At 36.4% G+C, this 21573-nt stretch overlaps 1 protein-coding gene across 1 annotated transcript in view; it reads right to left on the bottom strand.

Moving 5' to 3' along the window:
* DSC3 (desmocollin 3) overlaps positions 1-21573 on the bottom strand; it is a 46233-nt gene that overhangs the window by 9418 nt on the left and 15242 nt on the right. The window contains 10 exon segments of the mRNA XM_028524895.2: positions 410-634; positions 2878-3102; positions 4204-4346; positions 4459-4715; positions 8285-8470; positions 8837-8971; positions 10934-11100; positions 13933-14077; positions 15307-15462; positions 20326-20445. Of these exon segments, the coding sequence (XP_028380696.2) occupies positions 410-634; positions 2878-3102; positions 4204-4346; positions 4459-4715; positions 8285-8470; positions 8837-8971; positions 10934-11100; positions 13933-14077; positions 15307-15462; positions 20326-20445 (1759 nt within the window).

Genomic DNA, 21573 nt, shown 5'->3' with positions numbered 1-21573 from the left:
TAGAATTCAAAATTAGCAAGATAATATGGAAGAAGATACATTGCTGAACTTCTCCCAGAAATCTGTGGCTTTTAGTGAACTTCATATAGCAGAAGTTTTAGATTGTTTTCTAGAACTAATAAGAGTAGTACTATGACCAAAAAGTAAAAGTTTTACACTAACAAATTTAGGACAGTCTAAAAAATTGTCAACAGTTCTCTTCAAATGTGAAATCTTTTATCTCAAAAAAGGGATCTTGCTCCTCTTACAGAAATGGTCAATCAGAGCTCAGATACAAATGATACAAAAGGAATTTGTAAAGAGGGACTCATACCTAATAGATGATTGGACAATATGCATTTTTAAAGACCTTTTCCTGAACTCAGATATTTATTATATATTTTAACCTTAAGTAAGTAAAAGGACTTACAGAAAAGTAGCGCTATACCCAGTAGTATAGCCAGGATCGCCCATTTCCCAAGTGATACTCCTGCACTTCTTTGAGTCTTCGCACATTGACTTGGATGAGTGCAAGCACACAGATTAACTGTCAAGGTTTTTGTTGCAGACTGACCTTCTCTGTCTCTTACAGTAATAGGAATATAATATACGTCAACTGCAGCATTTTTGTTATATGAAAGACGGGCAGCTGTATCTGAAAGAAAATAGAATTATATTTTTAATGAACATGTATTCCTCCCTTAGCATTTGTTTCACCACACCTGTTTGTAAAGATCTTATTCTCAAAGAATCACCTGCCACATGAAAATGAATAAAAGTGCATGACTATCTTTAACTTTTTCAAGCACTAACATTACCGTATATGTGTCAGTCACTAACTTTTTAGAGAGGAACTTAAAGAAACAATTTGACATTGGAGTGACCTAGTAACATTTCAACAACATTTAACATTCCCTTACTTATCCCCTTATTACAAACTAAGAATGCTAGATTGACTTTTAACCTACACTTCACACATTTTTCCACAGTAGCAGTGTATGATACTCCTAAAGAATTAACACTTATAAACCAAAGATGTTTTAAGTTTACATTCTCTTATCAATTTACCTTTTGGTACCTGTCCATTATCCTATTGATAAGAAAATTTTCCAAAACACAATAGACCTTTTGTGATTAATGCCTTGCCTCTGGAAGTAATCTCAATACCAGGAAGCTAATTAACGTCTCCCAGGTTACTATAAGACTTATGCAAAAACAACTATGTCTGTATCACAACAATACATATTTATGAACTGTGAGATTTCCTTCAACAGTCTCCATACTTTATTTTAATGACCTTGTTATCAACAGACCAAAAGCTCTACACACTTTCAATGACAATTACAACCTATTGGAATTTCTGCAATGCACTAAGTGGAATGACAAAGCAGCATATGCACATCCGGGAGTCATCTGTAATTTCTAAGCTGTGCTTAAATGCACTGTTGTAATTGTAAGAACTTCAAAGGTTTTTGGCTGCACCTTATATCTGAATCTTTTCGGAGGAATGTGAATTACTGGGTGGGTTTATTTGTACCCTTCAGAATATACTGTGTCTAAGGTAAGATCCTTCCAATCCCTCTGCTCCCTCAAGGCCACAAACTAAGCCATAGTCATGTCTCATTTATTCACAGGAGTGCCTCAACCTCTGATTTTCTTTGCCACTCAAGTTGGTCCTCTTCAAATTGTCCTCCTAACTGCAACCAATGCCATTTTTAAGACATAAACCTGCATACAGTATTGCCTTACTTGTACACTCCCAATGCACACTTTGGTCACCTACTGTACAAAGGCCATTCTCCTTGGCCTGGTAGATAAGGCCCATCTGCATCCGATTCCTTCTTTCCTTCCACCCATTCTCAGAGCATTCTGACTAAAATGCTCTAAACTCTAAAAATACTGGTTTCCTTATAACCCAGTTATGTTCCTTCTTTTATGCATATAGATTAATGAATTATTGATTCGACAAACATTTATTAAGCAGTTAGTATCTGCTAAGCACTGGGCTAGGTACTGGCAATACAAAAATAGATTACAAATGTCTTGAGAAACTCATGTATATATTGGAGGAATAATGTAAACAGATGATAGATAATACAACACAAAAAGAAGGCATCAAAAGATCCCAGTGTCACTCCTATTTCAAGGAAGTCTTCTTAGACATAAGTATCTGTACTGGACTCATGTCTGTCTTGTTAATCTCTCTCTTCATAATATATATGTATATTATACAGATATATAATCCCAGGTCTGCAATACTGCCTCATAAATAATAAGTGCTCCATAAACATTATGAATTAATATCAAGCTAAGAAATGAAAAGGGAGGTATTCTAGGTAGAAGAAACAACATACGAAAAGTGCAACTGCAAGAAAGGGCATGCCTGGTAACAAACAAGTTGTGAACCACGGCTGAAATATGGACTACTGTACTCCCCAGAAACCATTACCACAGACACTACCCTGAAGGCTCCAGTGCCAGACCTCTGTCCATATTCTACATGTTTCCTTCCAAAATACTACAGACTGCTTGTCCCATACCCCCAGATTCCTCAGTTCTGCAGCTGCCTTACAATCAAGTGTAAGCTGCCTATCTTTCATCCTCTCTTTATCTCACTGGACTTACTTAAAAAACAGCAAAAAGAGTTTCATAAGTTGCCAATATTTTAACAAAGCATTTTTGTCTTTGTAGTAGAAGTTAATTTTGCCAACATAAAAATTATAATTTCTTTCATTTTATGTACAAAATATAACATAGGCCTCTACAATATTGGTAAAAGTTTGTTAGGCTTCTGAAGGATGTTAATGAAACTCAATTTTACAGGCTTCATGTCAGCAGACAAGTAAACCCATTATCAGTTATTCTAGAACATATACATCATTATTTTTTATTGAGTACCATTAACTGTGGAGAGGGCCCATATTCTGCTGATTTCTGAAGAAGGGTTTGCCAAGCTAAACTTAAATGGAGGACCATGGATAGAGTCATCAGGATCAAAAGCTGAAATGTCAGTATATTCCATCTTTGGTTTGCAAATTACTACATCATTTTGAAGCAATTCTGGTGGATTATCATTCACATCTTCAATGTTAACTACAAGCGTTCCAGTACACGATCTACCATCTAGGAAGAAAGAGAAAAAAGTTCAGGTAGTTTGTAAAGCCTTTTATAGTTTCCAAAGAAAAAAAATCACATAGATTCCAAATATGACACATGGTTTTTTAAAATAAACTCTTGATTATAGAAAAAATGGTAAATACAAATACAGATGGATAGATGAAGCCTACGGATCGTATAAAATGAGTACTGTTGTTGACAATATCAGATACAGATGCAATAAACTTTTTTCCAAAGTAATTACCAAACAGAAAAAGTAAATGTCTGAATTTCACTCTCTATTTCTTTGGGTTCCTTTTGGTACAGATGTTAATGTGTAGGAACATGACTACAGAAAAATCATTCTAATCCCAGTATACACCCAAACAACCCAGGGATATTAACTTTAAATATATAATGCCCAACCCTGACTGGTGTGGGTCAGTTGGTTGGTCATCATCCCACAAACCAAAAGGTTACAGGTTTGATTCCCAACAGGGAACATGCATGGGTTATGAGCCACGTCCTCTTTTGGGGGATGGGTGAGAGGCAGCTGATGGATGTTTCTCTTGCACATTGTAGTTTCTCTCCTCTTTCTCCCTCCCTTCCCCTCTATCTAAAAATAAATAAATAAAGTCTCCCCCACCTCTATATATGTACCTGTTATATATAGAGAGAGAGATAAATGAAAGCATATATATATATATATATATATAAGCCAGGGTTCAGAAGTTCTGGGTTACTTTAAAGGAACAGAATTCAAGGAAAGAAGCATTTTGACCTAATAGTCAGCAGAGTTATTCAAAGGCTCAATTTCAAGCGACATAAAGAGTCTGGTGAGACCACTTCCTTGGTCCTAGATTTCCGTTTCACCTTCGTCCGCTAACATAGAGTCTATAAGCATTTTTAAGGTCCACCATACTGGGAATATAAAGATAAATTTAAGACACAGATGCTTGTTTCTAAGTAGTTTCACTTTGTTAGGTGATTAAGAGAAACAGGAATAGAGTTCTTAAAGTAATTTCTAAGAATCCCAGATATTTATCACAAGAATAATTCCATACAAGAATAGTTGCATTATTCTTCAATTCCTTTAGGAAATACTAGATTAAAACTTTTTTTGTTTACCTGTGTCTATTGCCATGACCGTAACATTATATAAGTCCTTTCTGGGAGTTGCAGCCTCCCTGTCCAGAACTTTGGAAGTTCTGATTGACCCTGAGTTTTCATCAATGGTGATCCATTGTTCAGGATCATGCAGTTTTTTGTACCTGTTCATAAAAAATAAAAATAACCTTCAGCAATATAAAATATATTAAAGTAAGTTACTGCCACAATTGTTTCAAATATATTGTCAGTATCTGGTTAGAGATTTCTTTGTACCTGATACCAGTGCTACTTTTAGTTTCAGGGTCATATGCCCTATAGCCACTGGTGCTGGTCCCCTTGGCTGAATTCTCTCTGATCCGTACATATTGGGCTGCCGGGCTGCACTCGGGCCCTTCATCCTGGTCCTTCACTTGAACTGTAACCAAAGCTCTGTTTGTGGTTTCCCTGAGGGAAATATCTTTAGTAAAAGGAGCTTCATTGCTTACTCCAATTTCCAGGACCACTTGTGGGGTTTCTTCATAATTCAGTGGCTTTAAAAAGAAATGTATGTATTTCAGTATAAGTGTGAAACACATTTGATATTTCAAATAACATGTGAACTTTCATCAATATGACCAGTGCTGCACACATTCCCCATCCCCATGTAGTCAGCAGTGACCATTAGCCTTGGCCAAAGAGTGAGGTGAATATTCCCTAAGTCTTTAGACAGAGTAGTCCAAAAGTTTCTGCAGGTGGTTTAGAGAGTTACAAAAAAGCAATTCTTTAAATACTTTTATGCTTCATTCTTACTGAGAAAAATTATTCTGAACCTGGAGATAATGCAGAAAGATGGCAGTGCTCTGTGGCGCTGCCTTAGTTCACTGACGGACCAGCCTACGGTAACCTGACTCTAGGAGAACGAAACTTTGTTCTGACTATTTACTACTAAGGCCCAGACATTTTACAACTTGTAAAATTAAATATCAACATAAACAAAATCAAATATGTGCAATGATTTTATTTTCTCTCAGATAAAAAATATATCCCTAATGCATGTTCTAATTGTGCTATCAGGCATAAAACTCAGCAATCTGTTTTGAGGTAACGCCTTTCCACAGTGGCTGCACCAGTCTGCATTCTCACCAGCAGTGCACTAGGGTTCCTTTTTCTGCACATCCTCATAAGCACTTGTTGTTTGTGGATTTATGATGACAGCCATTATGACAGGTGTGAAATGATATCTCATTGTGGTTTCAATTGGCATTTCTCTGGTGATTAGTGACTTGAACACCTTTACATATGTCTATGAGCCATCTGTATGTCCTCTTTGGAGAAGTGTCTCTTCAGGTCCTTTGCCCATTTTTAATTGGTTTGTTTATTTGTTTGTTTTTGAAACACTAATTTGAAAGAATATATGCACTCCTATGTTCATTACAGCACCATTTACGATAACCAAGATTTGGACGCAGCCCAAGTGTTAGCTATGGTACATTTACACAATGGAACACTACTTGGCCATAAAAAAGAAGAAAATTTTACCCTTTAAAACAGCATGGATAGATGGAGACCATTATGCTAAGTCAATAAGCCAGTCAGAGAAAGACAAATACCATATGATTTACTCATATGTGAAATCTAAGAAACAAACTGAACAAGCAAAACAGAGACAGATTCATAGAGAATAAGCTGACAGGTTGGTGGGTGGAGGGATCAAGAAGAAAGAGATCTCATGAACACAGACAACAGTGGGGTGATTATGGTGGGGAGGGAGTGGAAGGAGGTGGAAGAGAGTAAAAGGGAGATAAATGATATTGGAAAAATGCAATTAAAAAAGCAAACTATTAAAAAAACTGAGGAATTTTACCCCAGCTTTTTCATATATCAACATCTATCCCTGTTCTCAGTTCTTCTTAGGAATCTGCTTTTTGCTGGCTCTTTCATTAAAAAGTTAAGTAGAACTTTTGCCCATGTTCACTATCTATTTTTATAAATTATGTTTTGGCCCTGGCTGGCGTAGCTCAGTGGATTGAGCGTGGGCTGGAAACCAAAGTGTCCCAGGTTCAATTCCCAGCCAGGGTACATGCCTGGGTTGCAGGCCAGAACCCCCAGCAACCGCACATTGATCTCTCTCTCTCTCTCTCTCTCTCTCTCTCTCTCTCTCTCTCTCTCTCTCTCTCTCTCTCTCCCCGTCCCTTCCCTCTCTAAAAATAAATAAATAAAATAAAATAAATAAAACCTTTAAAAAAATCTTTAAAAAAAAGAAAATTATGTTTTGAAAACTTGAGAATTATACTTTGGTAGTATCTGTAGTTTATCCCAAGAAACTCTCCCAGTGAAAACAGAGTTGAGTAAGAGAAATATGATATGCTTAATGGTGCTAACATTATCATCATTCTTGTTTTTCAGAGAGGGAAAGTGGAGAAGAAGAGATACACTGATTTCCCACTGCTAAAAGATTCCCCTCTACACTTGGGTTTGGAGCCGCGAAGTCTGGTTTGAATTCATTTCCTTAACCACCACAATAAAATCCCTCTGCTATTCTACTCTGTTTAAGTGGTCTACTAGCCTCTAAAAATTTTCAAATCAATCATTTGATTACAGTTGATTTTCAGACGTTAAATCAAGCAGAACCTGTAAAACACTCTTTTGCACTCGACTGAAAGACTGAAGCTCTTTAATTCTTTCTGCCTATCAAAACAATCACCGGCTGAGCATGGAACAACATCAAAACTGATAAGCAAAATTTTTGTTTTCATCCTTTCCCCACACCTTGGTATTATCAAGCTGAGATACTGACAAGAAGATTTCTGTATCTTAGAATCCACAAAAGGCATGTGATATGCTTTTTGATTTTTTATGTCTATCCCAGAAATGGAGAGTCAAAAGGAAAAACAAATGGATATCCATCTATTGCTAACGAACACAAATTTCATGTGTTGGTGCAGGCGTGCAGCGAGTCAGAGTGTCTGCCGACAAGGAGAAACCGAGGGAAGTTCAGGAAGCAGCTGTCGCACTGAAGGGGGTGCAGTTAATGGATCCAGAGCCAAGTGCCAAATAAAGCCTTAGAATTTTTTATGTAATTTTTCAAGGCTTAAACTGGATAGTGTGTAAGTGGCTTAAAACTCTGCAAGATTAGAAATCTGGTGGCATGAAATCAATGATTAATTTTGTAAAAACATGAATCCTCTTCCATCCTGGAGTGACTTTCTGTTTCATCCATCAATCAAATTGTTCAAAAATATCTTATAGCTGCATTGACATGGTAACAATCCCTTAGAAAATTAAGGGTCAGATTATTATGGAGCTGAGGACCTTCTACATTGAGAATGAGCAAGGACAACAGCTTCCTCACTCAGCCCATGTGCGCTGCTGCTGCTGCTGCTGCTGCAACAGAAACCAACCAACCAACCCTGAGGTAGAGAGCTTATGCAGGACTCAACTAAAGACTGCATCAACTCAGGCTCTATGGTCCCAGAAAAGTTATCTTTTTTTTAAAGAAGAAAGGTATCTTTTTATGGAAAATTATAAGTAGTAGTACCAAGAACATGTTAATACTTTTAAAAATATAAAAATATCCTATAGTTTATCAAATGTTTTCCTTTTCATTATTATGTTGAGTAGCTACTAGGGAGGCAGAGAAAAGTATTATTTTTTACAGATAATACAAAGGCTAACTTATATCATGTAAGGAATAGCTGAAGGGCATTGGGAATATTTATTCTAAAGAAAGTTAAATCTCAAGTGGACATAACAGCCTTTTCAAAAGATTTATACTTGTTCTGTATAGCATTTGCAATAAAACATGGATCAAAGACATAGGATATAAGGAGAATAATTTAGGCACAGCAGAACTTCTGAAAATCAGAGCTCTCTAAATATAGAGTAAGCTGCCAGTTGAAGTATGGAGATTCCTATAATTGAGAATGTTCAAGCATAAGTTAAGTGGCTAATAACTCGCAAATAAATTACAGAAGAAAGGCAGGCATTAGGTGGGACTAAGGACACTATGCTCTCCTCCAACTTACAGAGACTGTGAAATGAAACTATTTAGATGATTAAACCATTAGCTTATTAAAATGTGTTAATTTCCCAAGCTGTCAATTATTCATTATAACTGTACCTTTACAATACACAGAACGCCTTCATTAGTTTTTTCATCTGTACTGATTTTGAAATGTCCATTTTCATTGCCCTTTAAAATGGTAAAATTGGCTCTCCAATTGGCACTCTTAATTAAATCCTTATCTTGTATAGGTAGTCGTAAGATTTCCACATTGTATGTGTTTTCTTCTACCGATACTGCATACTGGAACAGAAAGAACTCATTAAAAACTTACATTATACAGAAAGCTTTTACAAAGAAAGCAAAATGTTTCTTCTACTCCAAAGTTACTTGTTCTTAGAGTTTCTGCCTAGATTATTTTAATCCATGAATCTCAAATGGCATTTTCATGAAGACATTGTTTAAATGAAAGAAGAATTTCATTACAAATGAAAACTGTTACTGGCCTTCAACAAGCAGTCAGAAATCTAAATACTACTATGAACAAATAAAACATTTGTATGTTTACTGTTATTCAAAATATATATACTTCAAAGTATGATATTTAGTAATTCAGATTAAATAACAAATGACAATAAACAGAGATAGATTTTGGAGTTATATACTTACGACATTTTGCAAGAAAGTAGGTGCATTGTCATTTGAATCTGTTACTGTTATAAGACAAGTCGATGTAGTCATCAATCCAAAAAATTGACCATCCATGTCTTGCACTTTAAGTATCAATTTGTACTTGTCTACAACCTTAAAGCAAAGCAAATATTTAATTAGCTTTGTACAATTTTGTTTATATTTATAAATGGAATTTTAATTGTACACTCTTCTAGTGGTGTGTATCCATGCTTTTGTTTGCATATTTGCATATACTCTGAGAATTTGGTAGACAGGAATAAAGCTGAAAAGGTAGACAGAGATTACAGTATAAGGAGCCATACTAAGAATTTGGACTTTTGCTTTAAATGGCAGGTAATAGGAAAAGATTTTCCTGAAGTCATAGGAGGAATACAAAATTAAAAAAAAAATTGAGCTTCAGAAAGAATATCCTTAAAGAAGGTTGAGCAGAATTTGGAGTAAGCTGAGCTAGAAGTCAAAGAAACCAGTCCTAAAATAGTCTAACACAGGTGGTCCAAATCTGAATCACCATTAAAAAGGACAGAGAACAATGGTGACAAGCAAGTTTCAGTGGGAGTCAGAATTCCATATACAATCGAAGAGAGAAAGAAGGGTTGAGAATGATGCTCAGGTGTCCTCCTTGGATAGATAGGCAAACAGGGGTATCAGCAAGCAATACAGGAAATTCAAAAGAGAGTTGTCTGAGGAAGTGAACACTAGCAAGTTGACAAGGAGGAACAAAAACAATGAGTTATGTTTGGTATATACTGAATTGTACCTGCTTATGGAAAATCTAAGGAGAAAGGTCTAGAAGCCACCTTGGCATATGGTCCATAATTACGGAAGAGATCATAGCCAGAAATACCAATCTGGGAATCACCAGTATGTATTAATAGATGGTGGCTGAAATCGTGGCAGGAATCTGATATCTAGGAGAAGTTAAAGGATGAGAAGAGCTGAGGATATAAGATAATAGTATTTCAACAGCTGAGGATGTAAAGGGGAAATAAGAAGACTAAGCAAAGGACACTAAAAACAAAAGACCAAAAAAGCAGGAGGAAAACCAGAAATCCAAGAAAAGAGTTTCAGTAACTGACTGACAATAGAGAGGGATTTAAAGTAACTTGATTTGGCAATTAGGAAACCACTGTTGACTTCTGGGAATGGAGTTTTCCAGGTGGTGTGTTGATGATGAAAAGGAGTCATTAGTTGGTAACAGTCACCTCTGTTGCCTTTCTCTCCTCTTACTATTCTCTAGCCACTCCTCATGCTGTATAACTTTTCTCCATTTTCTACTTCCCTCTATCTCATCCACAAGCTTCATTTTACCTATCTCCCTTGCACATTGGAAAACAACATTCCCACCCCAAAATGCTCCACCCGGAGGTTTTCTGTGCATGTGAAATTAATCTGCCTCAGTCAATAACACATGACTCACAGTTAAATCAGGCTAACAAAAGCAAGTCGATCAGTCTTTCTGACTGTCCCGTTTCTCCTTACACATTGGCTATAACACCTATCCAGTCAAACAAAGAAACTTTAAAAATCAAATAAAATTGTGCATAATGAATTTGAACATAAAACACTATATATAACATATATACAGCATATGATAGTAATAGGATATATACTATTACATCATATATGCTATTACTATCAACCAAATAGTGTTACGGATTTTCAATAATTCATAAACCTTAGCTCAACAATCCTTTCAACAATAACTGGATAGGGGTCAAGGTATGATTTATATTCATGGAAAAACAAAACGAATTGTCCTTTATGAGAATTAAATCCTTTGCTAAGCTAGAACCAACTAGACACCCAAAGGAAACAAATTATATTTAATAATAATAACTTTCATAAGAAATATCTTTTGTTCCCATACCTAAATACCAATTAATCTGTATTTCTATTTCTTATGGCTTCTCTTACATAAAAAAAAATTGAGGTAATACAAAAACCAGGTAACATGGCCAGGAATTCTTATTACTTTATGCCTAAATAAAATAAAATGAATAGCAAAGTCCAGCAAGTGGGAAGAGGGGGTCTCAACCCCCAGTAAACAGACACTCCACAGAGTGTGAAAGCTACCTCTCTGTCCAAATACTGAGAGACCATGGTGATTGTGCCTGAGGTAGGATGCATGGAAAAGAGCCCGGGCGACCTGGGCGTCTGCTCCAAAATGCTGTACTTCAGGCGCGTGTGCATCGTGTCTGGTTCATCTTTGTCCGTGGCACACACCACCCCCACTGTGGTACCTACATGTTTTGAAAAAAAAAAAGGGTTAAATTTTCCAGAGTCATTAAACGTGCTTAGGAATATCTATACTTTTTATGTATTTAAAATGTATTTCTTATCAGAGGTATTCCATCTTTACATAATATTGATGAAGATGACTTCAAATTTAAAATATAAAACACTTCGATGCTGAGAATTAAGGTATACTTTTACTTCATTCACAGTTCAAAATGCTTAATATTAAATTGCTAAAAACTTACTTAACATTCAGATATTTTCAATACATATTTCCACATATTGCAATCACAAACCTAGTTGGAGAGATAGACCATGGCTCCTGAGTAAATTCCTTAAATTAAACTTTTGATTAATAGTTTCCTGATCAGATTCCTTAAATTAAACTTTTGATTAATAGTTAAATCAAGAGTGATTTAAGATGTATTTGTATAGATGGTCAAGTTGAAATTTCACAGCCCAGTCTTCTTTCCAGGATGATTTTGGTTTTTGGTAAGCTGATTTGCCTCACTTTTTTCTACCAGCTTAGTATTCACACACACTGCCCTCAGGCCCACTTAATCCTCAGGAAGGAATTTTATTATATTTACCATTCCATTTACCTGTATGGAATGTGAGAATATTGCTCAGGTAAAGGATTTCAGGTATCAAAAAATACATACAGGTGGCATATTTAATGTGTAAGGACAGTGTTCCGATGCAAATGAGAATGTAACGAGTAGACACATTTTTCCTATAACGCTGTATGGAAGGCCCACCTGAGGAATAACACATACATACGTACAACCATACACATATATACTCTCTGAAATATTGTATTTGAAGGAAGAAATCCAAGTAAATCTTTTAACACAAGGATACATTAGTTTAAAATAAATTTGTTACTCTAAAACATCCTTCAAGTTTATATATGTGTGTGTGTTGTGTATGTATGTCTCAATAGACATATATAGTATATTTCTAAATTATATATACATTTTATATATTTACATTTTATGTAGTAGAGAATGCCCAATTACATACTTACAACTAATGACAAGATTTCTGCAGTGGATCAATGTGAAGATATGAAGTAATAATGTTTTACCATAAGAAAATAAATGGTACTTATCTATCTTTTGATAGAAAAAGTTTATGATGTTTGTAAGGCATAACATTTTCTCCCTGAAATTTTATTGACAGTCAGGAAGACATAAACACTATTTTAATTCTCTGCATAGAGAATTGCTTTATTTACCATACAAAATCTTCCTAAAACCTTGAAAATTCCTTTTCATGGGTGTCATATGTCAATCCAATTGAGCACCCTTTGTCCAAACCATCTGTACTTGGCTTAAGGCAAACTTAAGAGCACCTATTAGTTCAGAGTAGCACAGATTTAATTGGTCTGAACCTACTGGTGTGAGATGCTTAAAATACCCAAGGCTAATCTGGGCATCAATTGCCCAGGTGTTTGTCTTTGACTCTTCTGTTACTTCCCACAAGAACAAAATCTTCAACAAAGAGTTCGAAAAGTCACAGACTTGTGAAGCTAAAAATATTATAGGTCAGCAAATGAACTGAGTATAATTAACTCATTTTACCGATCAAAGAATTCAAAGGGACTTCCATGAATTCCCACAGTGAGTTAATAACAGATTCCTAATCAAAAACTAGATTTCTTAAACTTGTTCAAACCAATGATTTTTATTTGTGTAATTGTACAATGTGATTAATAAAGAGGTCAACATCTATGACATCAATCATCAAAGTAAAAAATAAAGGGAAATAACAAGCATAATAATGCAGTAAAGATCTAAGTAACTATCAGAGACCTTAAAGGGCAAGTTAGCAAAGTCATCCTTTATGATTGAGTCTACACTCTTTCACCTTTATTGTGAGTGGCTGTTCTCCATCTTACAAGCCTCAGAAGACATCATGAATGCCATATTTAAAAGCCAACTAAACTGAAATACTTTGGCTTTCCACAGGTGAGAACAAGTTTTTAGCATGGAGAATATGTAAGTTCCTCTAGTGTTATAAGGTAGTAAGGAAGTAGGAAGGTAGTAAAGTATTCCGTTTTAAGAAAACAACAGAAATAAGAGCTTTAAAAAATTGTACTATTAGTGGATGTCATTCAACACCTCCCTAAATAAACCTAATAAAAAATCTATATTGATTTTAGTTCTAGTGTACATCCTACCCTGCATGTCCTTTGCTTGGAGGTGAGAATATTGATAAACCCACATAATGATAACATGAAATAAAGTACATAAACCAAATATGGTACAAAGCTTAAATAACAGTCATCTGCCTCTATAAGTGTAATTGTTGTAACACTGACCACACCACAAACTACCATAATATCTTCTCAGTTACACATTGTTTGTATTTGATAAGATTGAATATTTTCTATAAATATATACTGATCCAATATCATTTCAGGATGATCAGCACTGAATATAAAAAACGCAGCATCTCAAAAACGTACACAAATATATTTAATATAATATATTTTACTCTTAAAAATTGTCTTCCCATAAAGTCTAAAAGGAAAGACCATTCCAAGTCTAACATGGATAGATTTAATCAAATGAAAGACCTGAACTGCTCTACGACAAAAATGAGCTTTGATAAAACTCAAAAGCAACAATACACTGAGAAAATATCTGCAATGTGACAAGTTAATATCCTTAATATGTATAGAACACTTTTAAGTAGATTTTGAAAATAGTTTTTAAAAAAAAGATAAGCATCAGGGAAAATAAGAGCAAAGGAAATTTACATTTTATTCAAAAAACATACAAATAAGCCAAAGAAAATATACACACAAAAAAATTAAAAATATCTTGTCTTACCAAGTCTACTACTTTCTGGAATTTCAAAATTATAAATTTGTTCTGTGAAAATAGGGTGGTTGTCATTTTCATCCTCCACTCTGATGGGCAGGGGAAGAGGTAAGTCTGCTGAATACCCATCTGCAGTTGTCGCATAGGCAATCAACTGAAAAACAGGAGAAAGCAAGTTCAATAGCCCATTGATATAAGACTCTAGCAAGAAAGAATACTGAGCTTTACCAACTACCTTCCCTACACATCTTTTCAATAATAAGCCGCTTAATTTCTTCTCAGTGCTTTTTAAATTACCAAAGCATCAAATGGAGAAACACTTTTAGTAAAGAGCATCCAGTATTTGGTAGAAATGTTTACACTTCAAATAAAGCTTCAGAGTACAGTGAAGTCATGGATAACTCTGCAGATTAGACTGAGAAGTTAAATGTGACCATACAGACTGGGATTAGAGTCCTTATTCTCTCCATAATCAGAAAGCTGTATTGGAGAAAACAAACTCACCGCAATGGGGAAAATTCCTACAATATCATCTAAATAAAGCTGTGAATTCCAATCCTGAAACTATCAAGCCCTTCTATTGTTTTACTTCATAGATCATATATTTTAAGAGTTTTTCTAACAAAATACATGTGCTAGTTTTTGCATTGCTAAGTAATTAAGGGCATTGTAATGCTGAAAAGAATATATTCCCTTCGATATATGATTACAACACTGAGCTGATAATTTTTTAACCCAAAACCAAGAAATGTCATGTGGTGGAATTCAGTCACATTTGTTTATTCAGATCACTTTCTTCTTCTAGAAAGAGAAGTGCTTCTTCTAATGGGGAATCACTGTCTCTGGGCCACAAGGATGACCACATGACCTCACAGCATTTACCATGTTACACTAAAAATTGTCTGAGTTACTCCCCATTGATTGCAAGTTCATCCATATCAGAACACTGGCTTATTAACCCTTGTTTGGGTTTGGTCTCCCACTTTTGCTTCCTAATCAAGTTTTCAGGCACGATGAGAGATCATACAAGTGGAAGGAAGACAGAAGCAGCAGAGCGGAAGAGGGAAGACTGTGGCATGTCCTGGAGAGAGGAGGTTGTACTCTGACCAGAGAGAGTGAAGGTATCTCATAAGCAAAAACAACTCCTGGAAACTTACTAGAATTTATATTCAAATACAACTAAAGCTCTTTGCTTCATTTCAGGCAACAACAGAAGTTAAGATAGCAAGCAGAAAGGTGTTCAAAAATATTGCATAATCTATTTCCTTTAACTTGAAGATACCCTCTACGAAGACAATACAAGCAGACAGGAAAGAGCAGATGGAATGTCAGAAGAAGCACGGTTTAATCACTAAAAGTCATGTATATCAACAAAACTCCTACATCAAAAACATCATATTCTTCACGATCCACGGCCTTAGTACAATACAGATTTCCAGTGTCTTTTTCTATGAAAAACAAATTTAAAGGTTCTTGGTCAACTCCACGTCCACTTATTGAATAGAAGACGGTATAGTTCTGTGCTGCATCAGACTGAACCTAAAAGGAAAAAAAATATATACATGTAAAAAATTTCAAATTAAATTCTGTTAAAATGCTGATTTTTAAAAATTCGGTTTGAGTGTTTATATTTTTACTTTAAAGAGATGATTTTAATAAAATAATCACATCATTTCATCAACACAAACATTTGGCAAAAATTTTTTTTAAGTTCCTCAAATTTAATGAAAAGCGTAACCCCCAAAATCTAATTACAAACAACAGACATAATTTTATACTTAGTGATTTAGCAGATAGAAAAGAACAGCGATACCCATTTTTGGCAAGAACGAGGCAAACAGGGACTCTCACACATGGTAAAGGGAATGCTAATTGGAATGTTCCTTTGGAGGGGAGCTGACAAAAACTAAAAAAAAAATGAATGATGAAAACAAACAGGAAAGTCTCTTCTTGGTGGAGGAAACAGGAAGTCCAAAGGGACCAAGGCAGCGCTGTGCTAGGAGTGTTCAAGGAGCAGCCAGAAGGCCACTGTGCTTGAGAGAGCAGGGAGAAAGGAGCAGGAGGTGAAGAGGAATGCTGTAGGAAGGGCCACATCAGGTAAGTGATTCCAAGGATGTTGGCCTTTCCTCGGAGTCAGATGAAGAGGAAATTCAGACAAGAGTGATATTATCTGATTTATATTTTAAAAAGATAATGCCTTGATATTTTGTTAAAACTAGACTTGGATGTACGTATAAGGGCAGAGACGGGAAGACCGTTTAGAAAGCTACTACAATAATTCAGGGGAGAGTGGTAGTTTCTTAAACTAGCATAGTAGCAGCAGAGGGGGTGACAAGTGGTGAGATTCTGGTTAATAATTTGAAGGTATAGCCAACAGAATTTGCCAAATGGATTGGATGTGTGATGCAAAGATGGAAGCTAAGGCTGGCACTATCTCAGAGGATGCTAGTACCCCTTAATGTCTACTCAGTGGATGAGTGCACAAAAAAGCTGTGGGACATTTACACAATAGAATATTATGTGGCTGTAAAAAGAGAAGAAAACCTTTTTTAAAGTATATTTTATTGATTATGCTATTACAGTTGTCCTGTTTTTTCTCCCCTTTATCCCCTTCCACCCTGCACACCCGCTCCCACCAGCACTCTCCTCACTTAGTTCGTGTCCATGGGTCATATATATAAGTTCTTTGGCTTCTCCATTTCCTATACTATTCTTAACCTCCCCCAGTCTATTTTGTACCTACCACTTATGCTTCTTACACTCTGTACCTTTCCCCCCATTATCTCCCTCCACCCTCCCCACAGGTAACCCTCCAGGTGATCTCCATTTCTGTGATTCTGTTTCCATTCTAATTGTTTGCTTAGTTTGTTTTTGGTTTTGTTTTTTTAAGTTCAGTTGTTGACGGCTGTGAGTTTGTTTTCATTTTATTGTTCATAGTTTTGATCTTTTTCTCTTTCTTAGATAAGTCCTTTTAACATTTCATATAAAAAGTACCTGGAGATAATGAACTCCCTTTTTACCTTATCTGGGAAGCACTTTATCTGCCCTTTCATTCTAAATCATAACTTTGCTGGATAGAGTAATCTTGGATGTAGGTCCTTGCCTTTCATGACTTCAAATACTTCTTTCCAGCCCCTTCTTGCCTGTAAGGTTTCTCTTGAGGAATCAACTGATAGACTTATGGGAACTCCTTTGTAGGTAACACTCTTCTTTTCCCTTGCTGCTTTTAAGATTCTCTCCTTATCTTTAATCTTCGGCGAATTAATTATGATGTGTCTTGGTGTTCTACTAAAAGAAAATCTTAATCTTCTGCGACAGCATGGATGGACCGGGAGAGTATTATGCTAAGTGAAATACTCCAGTCAGAGAAAGACAAATGCCCTTCATTAGATCTCACTTATATGTGGAACCTAATGAACAAAATAAGTTAACAAACAAAAGAGAAACAGACGTATAGATACAGAAAACAGACTGACAGCTGTCAGAGGGGAGGGGGATTGGGAGGCTGGGTGAAACAGGTGAAGGAATCAAGAAAAAAAAACCCACAATCTCATAGACACAGACAATAGTATGGTGATTATCAGAGGGAAAGGGGGGTTAGGGGAGATAGAAGAAGGTAAAGAGGGGATATATGGTGTTGGCAAGAGTCTTGACTTGGTTGGTGAACCCACACTACAATATACAGATGATGTAGTTTAGAATTTACATCTGGAATCCTTAGAATCTTATTAAACAATGTCACCCCAATAATTTAATGGAAGATAATTGTTCTCAAAAAAGTCTTTGTTGGTATTAGAATTTACGGCTCAATATGGGGTTGCCCTAAAGAAAGGCATTTCTCTGACTCCCTTGCAATTAAGTGCGGCCACACAGAAAGAACAGGCCAATGGAGTCTGAACAAAAATAATATGTGCAAGATCCAGACTGGGCTCTGAAAGGCGGAAGAGTGTGTTCTTTTATTTGGACACAGCAATGAACCATCTTGAATGTGCAGGGATGGCCAAGCTAAAAAACAGAGAAGCCTGGGTCCTTGGTGTTCACTCAAATTAGACTCTTTACCAGATCACATATTTACATGAGAAGAATAAATCTCTGTGATGCTCAAGCCATTATAATTTGAGGCCCTGGTAAAATGCAGTTATACCAGTATCCTACAATAATACAGGAATTAAATTAACTGAAAACAATAGATAGATATGTTAATTTGGGGCTCGATATGTATTTCATCCTCCTTCCATTGTGTTCTCTTGTAGTGTAGTCATTAAAAGATTCAATCAAAAACTTTCCATTTTCCAGAGTCTCTTGAAACCGGAGCTCTGGATTTAAATACAGACAATAAGGTGTGCTCGCATGAGATTTGAAATCATAAGTGAGGTAGATGTCCCATTTTTACTGTTTTTGCTGACGTTGTTGTTTCTCCTCCCCTCCCCTCCCCTCCTCTCTCTTCTCTCCTCTCTTTTTTCTTTCTTGCAGCAGCAGAAGTTCCACTAGTTTTTCTCATGCTTTGTGGATACTGAGAGAGAAGGTGTGGATTAACCTGTTTCCTAACTGGCCAGTTCCAGTTGTTCTAGAGCTGCACTAGGAGATACAGCTTCCTGACTGTGGGGATTTCTTGACCATGGCGGTGGCACTTTGGTTCTAGAATTAGTGGCTTCACCATCGTGGAGAAAGCAGCATGTCCCTTGGTGGTGGCTTCTATGGTTCATTCCTGAAAATTCAACCCAAAATCTGTTTCTTTGGTCTCCCCCAACTATTCTATAAACTGTTTAATACAATGTAGTAAATCCCAATCTGCTAATTACTTAGTGAGACATACGCTCTCTACAACGAAAACCTGTCCAGGACTCCAATGCCCCTACAACAGAAAGGATGAAGCTGCTGTTAACTGAGATGGGAAAACGGTTTCAGGAAAAAATTCAAACACTTGATTTGCATATGTTAAGTTTGGAATGTCTGAGTGTTTCCAAGTGGGAGTGTCAATTAGGCAGTTTGGGCTTGACATATGAAGGCCTAAGGCTCCAATGTATGAATGGTAGTTAAAGCTATGAGATTGGATGAGATCACCAAGAGAATGCATATAAACAAACATAAAAAAAATTTAGAGACTGGGCTGGTGGAGGACGAAGGTGAGTGGGAAGGAGAGCAGGGAAGAACCATCTCAAGAGGAGAAGCAAAGGTCTAGCACTAGATAGAATAAAAAATATTAAGTGGAAGACAGGCGAATGGTGTCCTGGAAGCCAAATGAAGACAGTATTTCCAGAAGACAGAGGTCAGCTATGTCAAATGTGCACACACATGTCAAAGAAATGAGGACTGAGAACTGGTGGCTGGCTTAGCAATGCTCTGATCAGTATAACTTTAGTAATCAAAAATTATTTCTTAATATGCCTCTTAGCTTAAATTAATAATCAAAAAGGAGAAGCAAAGGTCTAGCACTAGATAGAATAAAAAATAAGTGTGAGAGACCCTGGAAGGATAGTTACAAATGTAAATAAATAGCATATAGGTCACACCATTGATACAAAAAACCAGCAACCACAGTAACAGAAATTTAAATGGAAAAGCCATAGCCCTACTTCAGTAACTGTTTTCATTCCACTAAGATCTTTAGGAAAAGTAAACCTTGCCCTGCTTAAAAACTTCTCCTTGCGTTTAGGTAAAAGTTAAACTTCTCAACAGAACACACATGTTCCATTATGGTTTGACCCTCGACTTGCCTCTACCACCCCATCTCCTTGCTCCACCGCTGCTGTACCTGGGATCCCAGACTAGGCCACCCTGAGCTCCTGAGGAGCCGTGCTTGCCTCCACCCCTGTACCTCCCTCTTCTTCCACAACCAGTTACCTGCACACACTTTCCCATCCGTCACCTAGCTCAGATGTCTCCTCGTCTAAGTCTTCTCTTGTTTCCTGCTCCATTTCATCTCAGAACTTGATGCTTACCCCATGAATTCTCTCATCACCCCAACCCATCTCTGACATAGCACTGGTCGCTCAATACTGTAATCAGTGACCTACTTCTGTCTCCCTCACTAGACTAAGAAACTACACAAGAGAAAGGGCCATGACTAAGCTTATGTCTAGCTTCAGTACTTAGAGCAGGTCTTTCACAGGACGTAGCAGGTGTTCAATAACTAGCTGCTAAATGAATGAATAAACTAACAAAGATCATGTAATGACTACAGAGTCCTTCTCATATTATTATTAGTTTTTTAGTGATTTTCTAGCTCTCATTAATAGTTTCTAGTGATTTTCTCATTTTTCTCTCCTTTGTTATGCTTTATGGCTTTGTGAATATCTTCAATCAAATTTGTTTCTTTAAATGTTTAAAGAGTTATAAAATTTGAATAAAATATACTTTTAGAATTAAAACACTCCCAATGGGAAGGAATACAAAACCTACTTGTTGCAGAAACAAAGGGAAAGGGCCCAAGGAATTCTCTTGCATTGAGCAGGGAATAGGTGCCCATCTCCTCTTGGAACGCCGGAGAACCGTTTCTCTAGTGTGTCTCTTCCTCGGTACCTGCGTTCAGAGAAAGAAAATGAATAAATGAAAGCATCACTGCCTACTTTGTTGTAAGATAATGGACAGCCCGCAGACTTAACGCCTCCCTGGAGGGTCCGTCTCAACAATTTCATGCTGAAGTTACAGACCAGACAAGAAAGTCTTTTTCATTAGAAGGGTAAGGAAGAGTGTATTCAGACTGCAAAGCTTTCATAAGCTAGAGAACTTCCGTTCACTTAGCTTTCTAACACCTGCCATACTTTCAGGTTAGGAAAATCATCACAGTACTCACTCTTAGTTCTTCTTGTTCTTTATCCTCTTTGCAACAATCAATAAACAGGTCTTACTTGTTTTTATTCAGCTAGAACCTCATACTCTCAGGAGAACCAGAACAAGAAAATGCACATTCTTCACTGCCTCAACACTCTATCTGCCCTGTCCAGTGTGGCAGCCCTGGCCATATGTGGCTATTTAAATTTAAACTAATTAGAATTAAATAAAATATAAAATTCCATCCTTCGGTTACCCTAGCCATATGCCAACTGTTCAGTAGCCATTAATATTGAGCTGCCACATCAGAGAGTGCAAATATTCAAACATGTTCGTCATTGCAAAATGTTCTATGGGACTTTATAGTGATTTCCATTCCATTTCATGGTATAGCAAAGAAGACGTTTTGTTTCTGAAGAATTAATTAATTAATTTTATTAAACACCTACTAAAGTTATTTAAATTAATGCAGTTAACATCGATTAGTCATGATCCAGTCCAAACCTTTCATTTCTGTCACTACTTTCATAACACATTCTTCATGATGTAGAATTGATAACTGCAGTGAGTAACCAATCCCTTGAGCAATGGTCAGTACAATGCCATGCACACTCGCATTCTTACATACTCCAGGATTTCCATCTATTTTAACATCAGAACCACTGTGTGTTCCGGAAGTCAGCCTCATATTCACTAGACACCACTGCTCTTAACATTAATTTAACATACACCTACTGACTGTGGATAGCTCAGATATTACTAAGGCTATAAGCAAAAAGGAGGTTAATTCATCCCTTCAAATAGATAACTACAAATAAATTGTTTACACTAACAAAAAGATCTGAATCTTGTAACAGAGGGGTAACCAAACTGCCA

Source organism: Phyllostomus discolor, chromosome 9 (genome assembly GCF_004126475.2).
Source record: "Phyllostomus discolor isolate MPI-MPIP mPhyDis1 chromosome 9, mPhyDis1.pri.v3, whole genome shotgun sequence".
In the NCBI taxonomy this organism is placed as follows: Eukaryota; Metazoa; Chordata; class Mammalia; order Chiroptera; family Phyllostomidae; genus Phyllostomus; species Phyllostomus discolor.
This window is presented reverse-complemented; position numbering and strand designations above follow the sequence as displayed.